General features: G+C 39.5%; 1 protein-coding gene across 1 annotated transcript; it reads right to left on the bottom strand.

Moving 5' to 3' along the window:
* Positions 1-13859: 13859 nt before the first annotated feature.
* Positions 13860-14804, bottom strand: LOC308514000 (olfactory receptor 4E2; the record flags this gene model as incomplete). The annotated part of the gene is made up of 1 exon (XM_081084032.1): positions 13860-14804. One exon carries the CDS (start codon positions 14802-14804, stop codon positions 13860-13862), a length of 945 nt encoding a protein of 314 aa, XP_080940158.1.
* Between the last annotated feature and the right edge of the window lie 5356 nt (positions 14805-20160).

The following is a 20160-nucleotide window of genomic DNA, read 5'->3' as shown; positions in this document are numbered from 1 at the left end:
CCTTCCTGTGGTTCTGGATGATGTCCGTTCCATCTTTTAGTTGTATTCTTGAAGTGGTTGTGCTAAGCAGCAATCTCCGGTGTTTACCTATGCCGCCATCTTGGTTTTCTCTGGAAATTTTATAAAGTATATGATTGCTTAACCAGTATACTATACACCTGAAACCAATCTTTTATAATAAAAGCCTAATATGCTAAGTGTCCAACTGTTTATTCGACCACTCGACCAATCACTATGATGTGCACTGACCACCAGGAGGCAGACGCTCTGATGGTAGGTTAGCTTGCTGCTGGGGTCTGGCCAATTGGGACTGGGTGAGACAGGCCAGACACGCCCTAGAGCCCTCCCAAGCCCTCCCAAGCCCTGATCGTGCACTGGTGTGGTCTCTCAGCCTGGCCTGTGCCCTCTCACAATCCAGGACCCCTGTAGGATGTCAGAGAGCTGGTTTCTGCCCAATCCCCACAGACCGGGCAGAGGGATCCCACTGGTGCACAAATCCGTGCACTGGGCCTCTAGTACAAAATAATATTGAATGTAAACTGCAATTGAACTTTTTTAAATCTCATAAAGAGCCCAGGCCTAGATGGCTTCATTGGCAAATTGTACTGGATGCTTGAAGAATGAACCCCAATCCTACACAAACTTCCAAAACAGAACAGGAGGGGCCACTTTCCACCTTACAATTATAAGAGAACAGTGCTGAGAACTTTCATGATTCTTCCCAAACCTAATTCTCCTAAAACTTCTGAGACCACTTCTTTTCTTCTTCCCTGAGTTTTCTCCTTTTACTGGGTATCCCATAAGGTTCCATTTCCAGACCTTTATCTCCTATCTTTATCTTTCAGCAGTACCTGTATCTCTCTGGTAGTCATTTCAAAGACAACACTTTGGGGAAGTGAAACAATTATTTTTAAATAACTCTCTAACCTGACAGGGCTCTAAAATCAAAGCAGTAATCTCAGGAATAATGTTGTTGTCCCAGAATTCACATTTAAATGCTAAACCGTTCTCTGGAGTCTGGGACTAGACTTTGTGATTCTCTGACCCCGAGACATGTTCTGTGTGCATCGCTTGGTTCATTGCACATTAAGTCACTTATATAAATTAATTACCTCATAACCACAACACTTTTAATAAGGTCCACTTGGGAACCCAACTCCCTGTTATTCTCATCACAGAGAAGCATTTAGAGACCAGAGAGTAATCAGTGAGAGCAAGAGTTATAATGAATGGCTAGAGGTATCCTCTTATCTGTGATGTTGGCATGCCCAGAAAAACCCAGGAGATTAATTTAAAAGTTGAATTTCCCTCTGGGTCACTTTAGCAGTCAGTCCCTATTGAACTGCAATTGTCAAAAGTAACTAAACTCTAGCTTTTAGTTTAGTAACTAAACCCTGAACTTTATGTGTGTTTCAGTTACAAACGCCTAATCTCTTGAGTGCCATTTGACCCAACAGAGCAGAAGCAATTTACTACCCTACAACCCTACTCCTTTGTGCATAGCTGGCTTTGTCATTAAGAGAAAACATTATGCAGAGAAGATTTTTATTCTAGACTGTGGTTAACTACTTTACTAGGGCCCTGTGTGGGTAGTTAGTCCATACAATTCACTCATTCTTTTTCTTTCCAGCTGAATTAGTCTGTCATCTTAGGCCCAACTGGGATGAGGTTCAAAATAATAAATTCTTATCATCTAAGAAACTTGGAACTAGATGAAGTCTTAGAGTCTACCTGCTGTAGCCCATTCATTTTACAGGAGAGAAAAGCAGGCCTTTTAGGAGTTTACACAGCTTGCCTAAGATCACCCAGAAAGCTTGTGATTGAACCAGATCTAAGACTATAGTATCCTATTCAGTGTTCTAATAAAAATTGTAAGAGTGTCTGCCACCTGAAGAGAAATATAGAAAAATAAGATAAAAGATTGCTTTAATTTAATTTTGGTTAGGAAAATATAAAAGCCTATTACCCTATTATTTCTTCCTTTGAATTTTTGAAATCTCTAATAGTTTCCATTTCCTCTTCATTCTTATTACCATTGTTGTATTAAGTCATGCCCCCTATGCTATCATAGCCTCCTTGCTTGGGCTTTCATATACAGGTCACTTATTTCTAATCTATACTGCATATCACTGCCAAATAATCTTTCCAATATATTTAATAAAATAAGTTGTATAATCTTTATATCACTGCTCTGCTTAATTACCCATGCTATATCAGGTGAAGGGAGATCTAATTATATTTTTTGCTCCAAATTTTTATTCAATGACTCCAAGTAATTGAGTTAAATTTATGTAATTCATTGACTTAGGCATTTTAATCACATATTAGATTTTTAAATACGGCACCATTTATTTCTGGGCTTTTTGTTGTAGATGTTCCATGCATCTTTCAGTCAATTACATATGTTCCACCTTTCTTTGACAATCATATCTGTATAAATTGGAAAAAACAAACTGTGGTATATTCACACAATTGAATACTACTCAGCACTAAAAAGAAGTAAGCCATTGGAACAAGAAATAAAATATATGAATCTCAAAATAATTATGCTGAGTGAAAGAAGTCAGACCGAAAAACAATGCGTTGGTCCATCTACATGAAATTCCAACAATTCTGGCAAGGGCAACTAATCAGCAGTGGTCATAAATTTAATTTAAAACCATGTCAACTTTTCTCTGACATAAGTCCAGCTTTGCTAATGTCACTTTACCTTGCTCTGCACTCTGAAGCAAAGGATTTGGTTTACACTGGTCTCTGAGTTCTTCTCATAGTATCCGTTACAGCACAGAAGTGTGGGCCACTCTGACTCTATCTGCCCCTCCTAGGAGAGATGAAATGTATTAGGGGACATTCCAGTTTTGATTAAAAAGAGTCCAGCTACTACAAGTCCATTAGTTGAATTCCTTAGAAAATGGAGCCCTGCCCTCTAACTTTCTTTGGACCACTGGTATCAAAACAGGGTGTGACTGATGATGGAACTCTGGCTGCAGGGGATCTAGAAGGTTTCCCTTTCCTGGAGTATCATCAGGGAAAGCAATAGGACTTGAAAGATAACAGGGCTGCACACCACTGATGGAAGAAACAACTAAGATGTATGGGATAATGAAAAGATTAGCATGTCACGTTCATACAAAAGAATTATCAAGACTGAAAAACAGCCTAATTAAATGTGAGAATTTTAGCATATTTCATTCTGAACATCTAATAACTGAACTCACTTAGCACCAACACCCCACAGGAAGCATCCCCATTGCATTATCTCCTCCCAGATCTGGCTCTCGTCCGTTTCAATCTGGATGAGACAGACTCTTTCATCATGGGAAGGCAGCTACGGACAGTGACTCCACAGATACAAAGGCTTTTTTTATTTATACTAGAAAAGGAGAGAAATGATGCCTCCCCCAGGCTCATTGGCTCACTCTGTCCATCAGTGGGTGAGAAAAATTCCAAATTGAGCCAGTTCCTGCAGAGCTAGCACAAACGTCTATTTAAGTACGTAGTGAATCTGTGGTTTTGAAATTGGTCATGGTTGTGTATCATAGAGCCTATTCCCTCTATTTTACTGCTGTGAAGAGAAGGAAGAATACAGAGATACATCTAAGTACATTTACATTGTTTCTGAAGCCCATTTTCTGAAAGTTTAGAACAGATTATAATCCCTAGAATCAGGCACAACTTAAAATCAGAAGATATTATTAAAAGCTCAAAGGATACGTAAAACATTCCTTTTCTTCCTCATCTTTCTCCAACAGCATTTTCCAGAAAACAAAATTCAAATTAAGCCTATCACCACCAAAAGGTAGGTGAGAGTGGTGGTAGACTGGAGACAGCCTAAATCAGGAATTAGGAAACTTGAGCTTTAGACTCAGCTATTACTCCAATTCTCTGTGAACTTGGGCCAGTTGCTTTACCTCGCGGAGCCTCATTTTCTCTATTTGTGAGATGAAAACAAAAATAGAGTAGGAAACTCTCAAGTCCCTTAAGGGCTAAAATCTTGTGATCTATAAAATATATACATTTCGTATTAAAAAAAAGAATGAGACTTGGGTCAAAGGTAGATTAATTTAGCCCAGCCGGTATGGCTCAATGGTTGAGTGTTGACCCATGAGCCAGGTCAGCAAACATGCCCAGGTTTGGCTCGATCCCCAGTAGGGGTATGCAGGAGGCAGCCAGTCAATAATTCTCTCTCCCTCTCCCTCCCTCTCTCTGAAATCAATAAAAATATATTTAAATTTAAAAATTAAACTAGTTTAAAATGAAATAAAACAATTACTTTGTTTTATTTGTGGACCATGCAGCAGAATTAGACCTTAAAAAGAGCTAAGGATAATCTAATCAAGATAGTGATGACATTAGGCTGCAACCTTAAACTCTAACTTAAGAATGAGCAAGTCAGCCCTCAACTAAGTGATGGAAAAGAAGCAAGCTTCCCTCACCCTCTCCAGATTTTTCAAGGTTTCCAGGGTTTTATCCAGCTTCCTCTAAATATTTTTTTTAAATGCTCAGCCACATTGACAGTTGTCCAGTAGCTTGGTGAAAAGCTTCTGCCTTCTGAAAACTATATCATTGAAATTACTGTCTTAGGGCATCATGACAGAGCCCTACTGTGATCCTAATGAGACTGACAACTTCTGCGATGTATCCCAGGTGATCAAACTGGCCTGCACTGATACCCACATGGAGTTTCTCATCACCCCCAACAGTGGACTAAATGCTGTGATCTGTTTGTGGTTCTTGTGGTGCCCTACACAATCATCCTGTTGAATCTGAAACAGCATATCTGGTGAAAGACCCTATCTACCTGTGTAGCCCACCTCACCGTAGTCACATTCTTCCTGGGACATCGTATCTTCATCTACTCTCGTCTATCCATCAGTCTTCCAGAGAACAAGATAGTGTCTGTTTTTCATTGCTGTCACCCCCCTGCTGAATCCCATCATGTATACACTAAGGAATGAAGACATAAAGAATACCTTGAAAAAGTTAATGCATAGATGGAAGAGGAAAGAAAAAAAACACACACAATGTCTAAGTCCTTAAGATTCTTTGTGCTCCAAATCAAAGAAATGCCTTGCTAAGAATAATTTACATACCATATTTATCAGACTACAGTCATATACCATATATTGACACTTGGGCCCATGATGGACTGCATATATGACAGTGGTCCCAAACACTGATAAATCAGACAAATTGAATTTTCATATGACTTTGGTGACTTATAAAGAAGACTTTGCAACAAATCAACAAATGACAAGTGCTGGTGAGGATGTGGAGAAAAAGGAACCCTCGTACACTGCTGGTGGGAATGCAGACTGGTGCAGCTACTGTGGAAAACAGTATGGAGTTTCCTCAAAAAATTAAAAATGGAACTCCCATTTGACCCAATAATACCACTTCTAAGAATATATCCCAAGAAATCAGAAACACCAATCAGAAAGAATATATGCACCCCTATGTTCATAGCAGCACAATTTACAATAGCTAAGATCTGGAAACAGCAAAATGAAAAGATGCTCAACATTTTTGGTCAGTAAGAAAATGAAGAATAAAACCACACACTCACTAGAATACCTAAAATTAAAAACTGACAATACAAATTGTTGAATGTTGAACTCATACTTCTGATAAAAGTATAAAATCATACAACTACTTTGATAAAGTCTTGTAATTTCTTACAAAGTAAAATATACACTCCTCTTGTGATCCAATAAATCTACTTAAGAGAAATGAAAATGTGTCCAAAATAACCTGTATATAAATGTTTATAGCCCCTTTCTTCATAATTATCAAAAACTGGAACTACCCAATTCTGGTCAAGATGGCGTGTTTATAGGTAAAAATGGTACTTGGGCCCTAGCTGGTTTTACTCAGTGGTTAGAGCCTTAGCCCATGGACAGAAGGGTCATGGGTTTGACTCCAGTCAAGGGCACGTACCTCTGTTGCAGGATTGAACCCTGGCTCTGGCTAGTGTGCATGTGAGAGGCAAGCAATTGATGTGTCTCTCTCACATCAATGTTTCTCTCTGTGTGTCTCTCCCTATCCCTTTCACTCTCTCTAAAAATATCCTGTGGTGAGGATTAACCCGCCCCCAAAAAAGTGGTACTTGGAAACTCCCATAACCACATCAAAGTTACAACTCAATAACAGAACACCTGAAATCTAGCTGAACAGAAGTCCTATAACTAAGGATATAAAGAAGAAGTCACATAGAGACTGGTAGGAGGAGTAAAGATGTAGTTGGGTTCATCTTACACCCATGTGTGGTGGTTAAAAATTGAGAGGGACATATAAGCTGCAGAGATTCCCTCTAAGGGGCAAGAGGTCCTGGCCCCTCAAAAGAATCCCAGCCCAGGTTTCCAAGGCCATAAAAAGAAGTCTCCATAACTTCTGGCTGTGAAAACCAGCAGGGACAGTGGCTGAGTGAGATGGAGGGCTCCTGGAGTCCCAGGCATTCCTCTTATAAGGTCCAAGCACAGACTTACTTGGACTCACTTGCCCTGAGCTCCAGCACTAGGGCCACAGCTCAAAAGGCACCAGACAGAAGTGCTGGCAGAGGCCATTGTTCCTTTGCTAAACCTGCCCCTCCCCCGCCCCCCGCCCCCCCCCCCACACACACACACACACACACAGAGCAGGCTGACACCATATCTAAGTCTCCATCAACACAGCTAACACTATTCCACCCGCCCTGGTGATTCCCTGAGACCATGCCCCACCCAACTTGTTGTCCCACCCAAGCAGTTTCTCTAGCTCATGCCAGGTGGTCCCAGGAATCACATAGGTAGTGACTGACCTTGTACCTCCTGGAAGGCCACAGAGCCAGTGCACCTAGTGGTCAACTTCGACCACACTGGATTATAACACAATCATCTCCACGAACAACACACGCAAGGGGAAGGCTCAGCAGACACCAAAGCCCCACTAAAGTGAGGTCTGCTCCCTGGGGTGGTCCCCTTCACAGCAGCTCCTCCACTGTAGTCTCAGCCAGTCCTCACAGCCTATTGGCCAGTGATGCGCCAACAACAATCAAGGTTCAACTACAACAGGACAATGCACACAGCACACACAGGTGTGCACCTGAAGTGCCCAGCTTAGATGACCAAGGAGGTTATGTCACTGGACCCTACAGGACACCTACTACATAAGTCCACTCTACCAAATCCAGGATATGTAGCAGCTCTACCCAATATATAGAAACAATCACAGGGAAGCAGCCAAAATGAAGAGACCAAGAAACAGGTCTCAAATGAGAGAACAGAAGAAATCTCCAGAATAAAACTAAATTAGATGGAGGCAAGCAAACAGAGTTCAAAACAATGGTTATAAGCACACTCCGGGAACTTAGTGAGAATTTCAACAGCATAAAAAGAACATGGAAACCATAAAGAAGAACCAGTCAGAAATGAAGGATACACTAACTAAAATGAAGACTAAATTACAGAGAATCAAGAGTGGGGTAGATGAAACAGAGAATCAGATCAGTGATTTGGAATATAAGGAAGCAGACAACACCCAATCAAATCAGAAAAGAAAAGAAGAAGAAGAAGAAGAAGAAGAAGAAGAAGAAGAAGAAGAAGAAGAAGAAGAAGAAGAAGAAGAAGGAGGAGGAGAAAAATGAGAATCCAAAAACTTTAAGCATACCAACATTCACATTATGGAGGTGCCAGAAGGAGAAGCAAGAAATTGAAAACCTATTTTTAAAAATAATAATGGAAAATTTTCCTAACCTGATAAAGGAAACAAACATACAAGTCCAGGAGGTGCAGAGAGTCCCAAATAAGATGAACTCAAAGAGGCTCACACCAAGACACATCAGAATTAAAATGCAAGAGGTTAAAAACAAAGAAAGAATCTTAAAAGCAGCATAAGAAATGCAATTAGTTACCTACAAAGGGACTCCCATAAAACTGTCAGCCAATTTCTCAATGGAAAACTTGCAGGCCATAAAAGATTAGCACAAAATGTTCAAAGTGATGAAAAGCAAGGATCTACAACCAAGATTCCTCTACCCAGAAAAGCTATCATTCCTAATCAAAGAACAGATAAAAAGCTTCCCAAACAAGATAAAGATAAAGGAGTTCATCACTACCAAACCAGTATTACAAGAAATGTTACAAGGTGTGCCATGCCAGCATGGTCAAGGGTGGACCTGAGGAGGGGCAGCGAAGTATTAAAGAAGACAGACAAGAGAATACAGCTGGGGCTCTGTGGATCTCCCGTGCCTGGATGAGGACACAGAAAAGACCCAGCCTGCAAGCCGAAGCTTTATTTTATAGTCAGATCAAAACAAGGGTAGTAGTCAACATGTTTACAGTGTTCTTGTGAGTTTCACCTTGTTTTGGCAGCACTTGCTGCACCTCTACAGCTCATTAGCTACCTAGGAAGGAACTAGGGAGGGCTATAAGGTTAAGCTTAATTATGCTAAGAGACCTCTGCCCTCTAAGCTGGGGCTTGTTTGTGGCCCTGCCACAGGTCAATCCGAGGCTTGGCCCTATAGCCATGCCCTACAACAAGGTCTTCTTTAATAAGAAGAAAAAATAATTAAATTATATATATATATACACACATATGTATATATATAAATAAAAGTCTAAGTGACCGAATGACCAAATGCCCGAACGACCAGTCGACCAGTTGCTATGATGCACACTGACCACCAGGAGGCAGACACTTAATGCAGGAGCTGCCCCTGGTAGTCAGTGCACTCCCACAGAAGGAGTGCCACTCAGCTGACTGGCGGGAGCCAAACGCCGGCTCGAGGCTGGCAAGCACAGCTGCCACAGTGCAAGCCTCTTCCACCTCCCCAGCAGCACTACCAAGCTGCAGCAGCGGCAGGTGCAGTGGGGCCAGGATGAGCAGGAGTGGTGCAGCGCCCAGCCCAGGCTCCGGCTACTCCCTGGCTCCTGCAGTTAGAGCACTAGTCCATCCCTCGAGGAATGTCAGACTGCTGGTTTCAGCCCGATCCCCGCAGGCCAGGCCAAAACAGGCAGTCCAACATCCCCTGAGGGGTCCCAGATTGTGAGAGGGTGCAGGCCAGGCTGAGGGACCCCACCAGTGCAAAAATCCGTGCACCAGGCCTCTACTATAAGTAATAAAATGGCAATAAATAGATATCTATCAACGAAGGAAGAAATGAAAAGAAAAAGGGAGAGGGACAAAGATATAGAAACATTAATGAGAGAAAAACGTCAATTGGCTGCCTCTTGCATGGCCCCTACTGAGGACTGAGCCCACAACCTGGGCATGTGCCTTGACATGGGATTGAAATGAGCTCTCTTGGTTCATAGGTTGACACTCAACCACTGAGCAACACCAGCCAGGCAACAATTACTTTTTTTGTTGTTATTGTTAATCCTCACCCAGAGATATTTTTCCATTGATTTTTTTTTTTATCCTCATCCAAGGATATTTTTCTAGTAATTTTTGAAGAGTGGAAGAGAGAAGGAAAGACAGAGAGAAATATCACTGTGAAAGAAACAGATCGATTGGTTGCCTCCTGCACAAGCCTGATCAGAGCTCTGGGCCAGGGAGAAGCCTACCGCCTAGGTACATGTCCTTGACTGGAATTGAACCCAGGACCCTTCAGTCTGCAGGCCGATGCTCTATCCACTGAGCCAAACTGACTAGAGTATTTCCATTGATTTTTAGAGAGAGTGAAAGGGACGGGGAGAGACAGAGAGGGAGAAACTTCAACATGAGAGAGACACATCCATTGGTTGCCTCCCCGACACACCATGACTTGGGTCGGGAATCAAGCCTGCAACCGAGGTACATACCCTTGACTGGAATTGAACCCGAGACCCTTCAGTCCGAGGGCTGACGCTCTATCCACTGAGTCAAACCAGCTAGGGCTGAGCAACAGTTTATTTAAATGCAAATGGTGGATTAAATGCTTCAGTCAAAACACATATGGTGAGTGATGGATCACAAAACAAGACTCTTACATATGCTGTCTACAAGACTCACTTCAGATGGAAAGATGCACACAGACTGAAAGTAAAAGGATGGGAAAAAAATATATCATGAAGATGGAAAAAAAAAACAAAAACAAAAGTCTGGGGTAATAATACATATACCAGCCAAATAGATTTTAAAATAAAGGCTATAACAAGATACAAAGAAAGACCCAGCAGCTACACTTCTGGGCATTTAACCAAAGAAACCCAAAACACTAAATTGAAAAGACATATGCATCCATTTGTTTATTGCCATATTATTTGCAATAGCCAAGACATGGAAGCAACCTAAGTGTCCATCAATAGATGAATGGATAAAGAAGTGGTGCATATATACAATGGAATATGATTCATTTAAAAAAAAATGAAATCTTGCTATCTGTAACAACATGGATAGACCTCAAGGATATTATGCTAAGTGAAATAAGTCAGAAAGACAAATGCCAGTTGATTTAACTTATATGTGGAATCTAAAACACAAAATAAACAAGTGGAACAGAAACAGATTCATAGATACAGAGAACATTTTAATGATTGTGAGATGGAAGAGGAGTTGGGGGATGGGTGAAAAAGGTGAAGGAATTTAGAAGTATAAATCAGTATTTACAGAATAGTCATGGGGATGTAAAGTACAGCATAGGGAATATAGTCAATAACATTGTAATAACTATACACGGTATCAGATGGGTACTAGATTTATCGGGGTGATCACTTCATAAGTTAAATAAATGTCTAATCACAGGGCTATACACCTGAAGCTAATATAATATTGTATATCAACTGTAATTTTAAAAGAATAATGTTTACTCAACAATAAAAGGGAACATACTACTGATACCATAAAGACATGGATTGACCTCAGAAACAACATGCAAAGCAAAAAGTAAAGGAACAGAAGAGTACATATCGTATGATGTAATTTATATGAAACTCTAGAAAAGACAAATCTAATTTATAGTGATAAAAATCAGATCCTTGGATGCTTACATGGGGATAGAGGGATTGGCTGGGAAGAGGCTGAAGAAACTTTTGGAGATGTTGGAAATATGCTATATCTTTATTAGGGAGGTGGTTACATTGGTGTATATGTGCCTTTGTAAAAATTGGTCAAAATTTACAATTAAAATGGTTGTCTTTTATGTAATTAAATTTTACCTTGATAATGTTTATTTTAAAATACATACTTTATACATATCCACCTTAATGTTGTCAAAATAAAAACTCAAAGAATATTAGAAATAATAAGAAAATCATCTTTTTCCCCTAAGAGCTGGGTTGTTGTTGTTTTTTAATTTGTTGGGGTGGCATTGGTTAATGTGATCATGTAGGTTTCAGGTGTGGGTTTCTATGTTACAAGATCTGTATATTATACTCTGTGCCCATCACCCAAAGTCAAATCTTCTCCTGTCACCATATATTAGGATCCCCTTCCCCCTGGCAACCATATTGCTGTTTGTGTTTCTGAGTTTCAGTTTTATATCCCACATATCAGTGAGATCATAGTTCTTAGCTTTTTCTAACTGACTTATTTCACTTAGTATAATATTCTCAAGGTCCACCCGCGTTGTTGCACATGGCAGTATTTCATCCTTTCTTATGACTGAGTAGTATTCCATTGGGTATGTGTACCACATCTTCTGAATCCAGTCCTCTACTACAGGACATTTTGTTTGTTTCCATGTCTTGGCCATTATGAATAATGCTGCAATGAACATTAAAGTACATGTATCTTTATGAATACATGTTTTTGAGGTTTTGGGGTATCTACCCAGGAGAGGGATTGCTGGGTAATATGGTTGCTCTATTCTTAATTTTTTGAAGAATTGCCAGACTGCTTTCCATAGTGGTTGTACCAGTCTACATTCCCACCAGCAGTGAATGAGGGTTCCCTTTTCTCCACAACCTCTCCAACACTTGTTATTACTTGTTTTGTTGATAATAGCCACTCTAACAGGAGTGAGGTGGTATCTCATTGTAGTTTTGATTTGCATTTCCCTAATTCAGTGATGGCGAACTTATGACACACGTGTCAGAGGTGACATGTGAACTCGTTTTTTTGGTTGATTTTTCTTTGTTAAATGGCATTTAAATATATAAAATGAACATCAAAAATATAAATCTTTGTTTTATTATGTTTGCAAATATCAAAAAATTTCTGTATGTGACACAGCACCAGAGTTAAGTTAGGGTTTTTCAAAATGCTGATATGCCGAGCTCAAAAGGTTCGCCATCACTGCCCTAATTGCTAGTGAGTTTGAATATCTTTTCATATCTATTGGCTGTTCTTATGTCTTCTTGAGAGAAGTGTATTTTCAGGTCCTCTACCCATTTTTTGTTTGGTGTTGAGTTTTATGAGTTCTTTTTTTGTTTTTTCTTTTCTTTTCTTTTCTTTTAATATATTTTATTTATTTCATAGAGGAATGGAGAGGGATAGAGAGATAGAAACATCAATGATGAGAGAGAATCATTGATCGGCTGCCTCCTGCACGGCCCCCACTGGGGATCAAACCTGCAACCCAGGCATGTGCCCTTGACCAGAATTGAACCCGGGACCTTTCAGTCCACAGGCCGATGCTCTATCCACTGAGCAAAACCGGCTAGGGCGATGAGTTCTTTATATATTTCAGAAATTACACCTTTGTTGGAGCTACTGTTTGCAAATATGTTCCATTTGGTTGGCTGTTCTTTGTTTTGTTGTCAGTTTCTTTTGCTGTACAGAAACTTTTTAGTTTTATATAATACCATTCATTTGTTTTTTGCCTTTATTTCCCTTGCCTTTGGGGTCAAGTTATAAAATGTTCTCTACAACCAAGGTCCATAAGTTTGGTAGAGAATCACTTTCAAAAGTAGCAAAATTTAATTCAATGTAAATGAGTAAAGGCTTAAACACATTGAAAATAAATAGGGTGTCCAAAAAATGTATACACACACTTTGAATAATTATAAAAGCAGCGTTTGGTAAAATAAATCTCATTTTCAAAATTGAGCTATCAGCTGTTAAAGTGCACGTACATTTTTTGGAACACCCTGCATTTGAGAGCAAGATTGAAAACAGTATCCTATATAATAAAGAGGTAATATGCAAATTGACCATCACATCCTCACACAAGATGGCCACCCCATGTGGTCACAAGATGGCTGCCTCCATGTCATCACAAGATGGCTGGCAGGGGAGGGCAGTTGTGGGTGATCAGGCCATCAGGGCAGGGCAGCAGGGGAGGGCAGTTGGGGGCAACTGGGCTGCAGGGGAGGGCAGTTGAGGGCGATCGGGCCAGCAGGGGAGCAGTTAGGCATTGATCAGGCTGGCAGGTGAGTGGTTAGGGGGCGATCAGGCTGGTAGGCAGAAGCGATTAGGGGCAATCAGGCAGGCAGGCAGATGAGCCGTTGGGAGCCAGCAGTCCCGGATTGTGAGAGGGATGTCCAACTGCCAGTTTAGGCCTGATCCCTGTGAACATCTCCTGAGGGATCCCAGATTGGAGAGGGTGCAGGCTGGGCTGAGGGACACCCCCCACTTGTGCATGAATTTTGTGCACCCGGCCTCTAGTAATGTATAAAACACAGGTGTGGTGTATAGCTTCCCAGAGTCAGTAACCCACATAAAAATACAAATCAAGAAAGTAGGTTCACTCTCAACTATAACCTGTTCCTAAAAATTAGTCTGTGCCCAAATTATGTTCTTCTATTGGTGAAATCAGAAACCTTCTTTAAATTTTTCCACATTCTTTTTCCTTATATGTTCCACCATGATCTTCTTCTTTATTTAAGTAATAGTTAACAAGTCCCTCTCTTTCATGCACAAGTCTGCACTGCTGCATGCCACTTCGCCTAATGATTGTGTTTCTTTATTTTTACTCTCTCATTAAAGACTTGGCCATAATTATATGTGCAATCCCAAGACCATCATGTACACAATTTCATGGAAAAAAAAGCTTGTCTCTGTCTGAGATGCTTGATGGCACTTTTTACTTCCTCATTCCTCAAACTGTAAATGAGGGGATTCAGCAAAGGGGTAATCACTGTGTAAAAGACAGATACCACCTTGTCAAGGGAGAAGCTGGTATCAGGCCGAGTATAGATGAAGATACATGGTCCAAAGAAGAGGGCAACCACCATGAAGTGAGCTGAGCAGGTAGACAGGGCTTTCCAGCGCCCTTCAGCTGACTGTTTTCTAAGAGAAACCAAGATGACTGTGTAGGAGGTGACCAAAGCCAGGAAACAGGCGAGGGAGATGGTTCCACTATTGGACACCATCAGCATTCCTGTGAGATATGTATCTGTACAGGCCAGCTTGATGACAGGCGGCACATCACAGAAGTAGCTGTCAATAATGTTGGGGCCACAGTAAGGCAGACGAATGGTCAAGAAGGTCTGCACCAGAGAGTGAACAGTACCCCCCAGCCAGAGCGCAATGACAAGCTGTATGCAGACCCTCATGTTCATCACAGTGGTGTAGTGTAACGGCGTGCAGATGGCTACGTAACGATCATAGGCCATAATGGTCAGCAGAAAGATCTCAGCACAGGCAAACAGATGGAGGAAGAAGAGCTGTGTGATGCAGTTGTCAAAGGAAATTGTCTTTCTCTTTAAAAGCAAACCCTCCAGCATCTTGGGCACAGTGACAGATGAGTGGCAGATGTCAATAAACGACAGGTTGCTCAGGAAGAAATACATAGGGCTATGGAGATGTTCAGTAAAGATTATGGTGACCATGATGAGAATGTTCCCCCAAAGAGTGAGCACATATATAGCTGAGAATGCCATGAAAAATAATACCTTCAGTACCCAGTTATCAGTAAGTCCCAAGAAGACAAATTCAGTCACTCTTGTTTGGTTTAGTGCATCCATCCACTGAGTTTTCCAAAGGAGTTTGGGTGGGAAGGAGGTAGAATAAAAGCTAATTTAGCTTTACTGTTATAGGAATGGAACTAACTCAAGTGATTCTGCATTCCTATCTGAGTTGCCTATTTCTTCCTAGAGCATTTATAATTAAGATCAATTTAATAATAATTGTTACAATATACCCACCATGTATCAGGAGCCGTTCTAGACACTTTACATCCACCATTCTATTTAACCACAACCACATGCTGGCATAGGCATGACTGTCCTGTCTTGCAGATGAGATAAGTGAGCTTTACAAGAATAAATAAGTTGCCCAAAATCTCTAGCTACTAGTTAGCTAGTTCTTTTCATTTTAGTCTAATCTGCAGATACCACCAAATTAATATTCAAAGCACAACTCCCAGATAAAATCATTCATTGTTTCACTCTTCCTATCAAATTAAATGTACCTTCAAGGGCTGCAACAGTCTGCTGCACATTAATTTTCCCACGATGGCATCCCTTCTTTCCCCCATGCATTCTTTTCTCCAGCAAAGCAAGTTACTGTGCTTCAGCCATGCTACCTCCACCTACTTACTTTCAAAATCTGTCTCTATTTATTGTTTCCTCTGCTCAAAAAGCATACCCTGTAATCAAATGTACTCTCTGCACCTCATCACTATTTAATTATTCATCTTTCAAGTCTCTCAAAGACCAATACCTTTCATGAAACTTTCCTGACACAATCAAATCTTATCTCTTCCTTTTCATATTTTTTATATGGAATTTAACTGTAAAAGAAAAGAAACTATTTGGCTTTGCTCCCCATTAAGTTCAAATTTTCTTTTTTTATATATTTTTATTGATTTCAGAAAGGAAGGGAGAGAGAGAGAAAGATGGAGACATCAGTGATGAGAGAGAGTCATTGTTCGGCTGCCTTCTACATGAGCCCACAACCCTGGGCATATGCCCTGCCTGGAATTTCGACCTCCTCAACCACTGAGCCACAAGGACTGGGCAAGTTGGCATTTTCTTTAAAAGCAATAACCACATACGACTTATCCCTGGTAACCCTTAAGATGGTTACTTGCACACAGTAGGTATGCAAAAATGCTTTTATTTGACTGAAGTAACCTGAAAAAGAATCCAACCCTTCCTTCACAATAGAGCTAATAAGTGACTAAAACATAATTTTTTAAATTTTGTAATATTATTTGTCCCTGAGGACATATTATTTTATAAATACTAACGTTATATTACCTATAATTTCCTATACTGGTGGGCTGGCCAAAAACTATAACAGGGTTTAAGAAATAATTACCACAAATCATAAAAAATACTTATATTCTTGATTCAATTATTTCAGTTGTAGGAATCTCTTAAGCATTGAAACTATGGAAAAAATAAAATGCAAGAAAATATTAATTACAACATTATTTAATATAGCAGTCATGGGGCTTTCTTTCCCCATCAAAATTCCAGTGACATTTGTTTTTGAAGCCTGAATAAATATAGTGAAACTTAAATAAAATTGTGTGCAGCTATTACGAATGGTAATAATAAAGAATTATCAATATGAAAAAATATTGAAATATTATGAAGAATAAAAATTGAGATAAAATAATTATTCTTTTAGTGTATTATTTATTTACAATACAATATTAAATTATTTTCCATTCAAACAACTGTAAACTTACTTTTTCCCTACCCTGTATTTCATAGAAATAAAGAAATCAGTAATTAAGGATATATGTTTATTTAAACATTTTTAGCAAAACAAGGTACTGGAAATAAACTGAATGTTTATCAATAGAGGAGTGGGTAAATAAATTTAGTGCAATCACAATATTCCTAATATATAGTCATTAATAAGAATGAGTCGGGTCTAAGTATAGTGAAGCAGTGATTCACAATGCCTAGGGTAGGGGGGTATAAATTTTGCTGCCCAGGCCTCATCTCAGACAATTCATTCAGCCCCACCAGTACTTTTAAAGCTCCTTGTCGATTCCAAACAGCCAAGATTGCAAACTATTAACTTCATAGATTATTTAACTTCTTGGTGAAAAAAACATAAATATGTTGTGAACCAGGAAGGAAGGGAGGGAGGGAGGGAGAGAGAGAGAAAGGAAGAGAAGAAAGAAGGAACAAACAAACAAAGACACAAAGGAAAAAACGAAAAGAGATTTTTATGTGTAGATATGCACATATATATATACACATGTATGCTTGAATATATTTATACATATTCAAACATATATACATATTGATGACTTATGTTTGTATGTCATATTTATTCCTAAAAGGATAGAAGATCGGTGTTAAAGAATACACATTTATTGTAACATTGGTTACCTGTGAAGTAAAGAATTGAAAGGGATAGTAGGATTTTATTCATTTTTACATTAATCTCTGTATTGTTTAAATTTGTATAATAAGCATAGGTTACTTTATTTAAAAAACAAAGTATTAAAAAGCATATGTAGCTGTTTTGGCTCAGTGGATAGAGTGTCTGCCTGTGGACCAAAGGGCCCCAGATTTGATTCCAGTCAAGGGCACATATCTCGGTTGCAGGCTCCTCCCTGGCCTGGGGCCTGGTCAGGGCTTGTATAGGAGGCAACCAATTGATGTGTTTCTCTCACATCAATGTTTCTCTCTGTTATTCCCTCTCTCTAAAATCAATGGAAAAATATCCTCGGGTGAGGATTAAAAAAAGAAGAAAAAAAGCATATGTAGAGGGAGAAAAACAAAAAGGAAACTAAAATGCCGACTTCATGGGATTGTGAGTACAATTTTACTCATCCATGTCTGAAAGTTTGTAATATGGTTGTATTTCTTATAAAGCAATATTCTGAAGATGGGGAGTATCTTTCCTATACACTGCTGGTCAGCAAGGCATTAGCAGCAGAGAACCAAGAACTGTTCTGCTTTCACCTAGAAAGGAGAGGCAGAGGCTCCTCATAAAAGGACGTTCAATGAATTCAAGTAACTGTGACCTTTGGCTTCACCTCCCCAAGCCTCGGCTTTCTGAGCTATGAAATAGGAACTAGATGCAGCGCTTCTTCGTGATGAGATGTAGCACATGTCTAGGTCTCCTGTTGAAAAGCTTAAGAGAAAAGCCAGGGAATGGGAAGGATCTCTGGCTTCATAGAAAATTATCATTAAAAATTGAAGCTCATAGACATTTATCTCTCGAATAAAATGTCATGTAGCTAAGGTTCTGAGATGTCTTGTGGCTTGCCTGCTTTCGCATGCAGAGCTGGAATTCTCTGTCCCAGTTCTCCTGCCCTAAGCTTCCCACCACTTAGCAGTTGCCTCCAGAGAGCTGATGAGCTAGATTAACTCCTATATCTCTTTTAGGACATAGTACTTAGTTTATTTTTAAGTTTTATCCTTCACAGAATATTGTATTTTTTCTTTTTTTAATATTTGTTCCACCTGTAATACTTTCAACCATAAAGATAAAGTTTTAAAAATATGTATTTGATCCTTCATAGTATGTCATGATATTATCCACCAGATTGTCAACCAAAACAGGAGGGGAAACATTTTCTGAGAAAGAAAGCTGCTCTGAGGCTTTAAAGGTAAGAATTGTTTTTATGGTAAGAACTAAATGGTGTCCTCTTCTCTGCATACAGAGAAAGCTCTCCACAGCACTTCCCCCGTCTGTTCCAAGGACGTAGTGATGATGAGTTATGGCCCAGAGAGTGACACTGAGTAGGGAAGCCCAGGGGGGCAGAGCTGTCATACAGTCGGCTGTGGTCTTCCATTTCTTTAGAACAGCTCAAATCCAGTCTGTATGCTGGCTTTCAGAGCACAGAAAAGACAGGCTTTCTCCAGTGGCAATAAGGACAACCTTGCTTAGACAAACAAGTAAAGACTGCAGAAGAGGCTCATTCTTTGTTCGAACAGTTGTAGCATATTTCACATTCATTCTATAAACATTGTGAGTGCCTAGCTGGAAACTGTGCTAGGGATTCAAATGCAAAGAGGCAGAGGGAAGTGATGGTCTTAATTCCTCCCAACCCCCAAACTTCAAAATTCTATGATTTTTTTGATAACTAGAAGAAAAAAAAAGAACAGGTGCCATGGCAAAATCTAAAAGGTGGCAAGTTATAATGCTAGGCATTTTGAGGAATCTTGGAGAATGTGTGTATTTGTGGTGTGTGTGTAGGTGCCCTCATAGAAAGCAACACAATGAAAAAATACATTGAGCCCTGAGACAGAAGAGAGGGCAAAATAATTCTCTTAAGTTAAAAGGCCACCTATTAAACTTCTAAACACCACACACGTATGCAGTATCTCAGACAAGTGGTTGAGATGGGGTCTTGCTCAACACCATCTACATATGTGCATATCCACATAAGCAGGGCAGGTAAAGAGGTAGCAAAGCTTACCAATTCTCTCCAATTAAGCAGGGGCAATTTAGCTGATTGTTATAATATTCTTTGATCCACTTATTTTATAATTCCTTATGAAATAAACCTGAGAAAACAAAAATATTTTTTAAATACCAAATAAAAACATTCTGATTTGGACATTAGTAACTGGTTTCTGTTTAAATAGTTCGATTCTTTCAATGTTGGTCCCTGGATTTTTTTAAACCTTTCATTCTCTGTAAATTTTGCATTTGTCTTTTTCAATACCTTTGTCTTCCTCTGACCAGGTGAGGTAGAAATAAGCCTACTTGCCATTTGCACTTTAATGAGTAACTACTATGGCATTATAGAATTATATTTGCACTGGTTCTAACAAACATTTACTATAGAAGAAAAGTAATTGTTTTTAATAAACAAATGACTAAGAGATATTATTTGATATTAACTTTAAGCTTAAAATTTTGTATCAAGAAAATATAGGAGTGTTTTGATTGTGGTAATCATGTCACTCTACATATAAAATCGTCGCATCATTAAAGCTGGGGAGAAAAGAAAATATAAAGGTTTTAAGCCCTTGCCAAAACCGGTTTGGCTCAGTGGATAGAGCGTCGGCCTGCGGACTGAAAGGTCCCAGGTTCGATTCTGGTCAAGGGCATGTACCTGGATTGCAGGCACATCCCCAGTGGGAGATGTGCAGGAGGCAGCTGATCGATGTTTCTCTCTCATCGATGTTTCTAACTCTCTATCTCTCTCCCTTCCTCTCTGTGAAAAATCAATAAAATATATTAAATTTTAAAAATTTTTAAAAAAAGGTTTTAAGCCCTTGTGTCAAATCAGAGCAAGTTAGTATTTGATTCTATTGCTGAAATAATAAGTATCATTGAATAAAGATCTATTTTGTGAGCTAATATACCTAAAAAATTTAGATTCTGCTTCTTGGGCATGTCATTTGATTTGATTTTCATTATTTGGAAAGTAAGTAATAATTTTATTCCTTTAATTAT

Source organism: Myotis nattereri (assembly GCF_964212035.1).
Source record: "Myotis nattereri genome assembly, chromosome: 1".
Classification (NCBI taxonomy): domain Eukaryota; kingdom Metazoa; phylum Chordata; class Mammalia; order Chiroptera; family Vespertilionidae; genus Myotis; species Myotis nattereri.
This window is presented reverse-complemented; position numbering and strand designations above follow the sequence as displayed.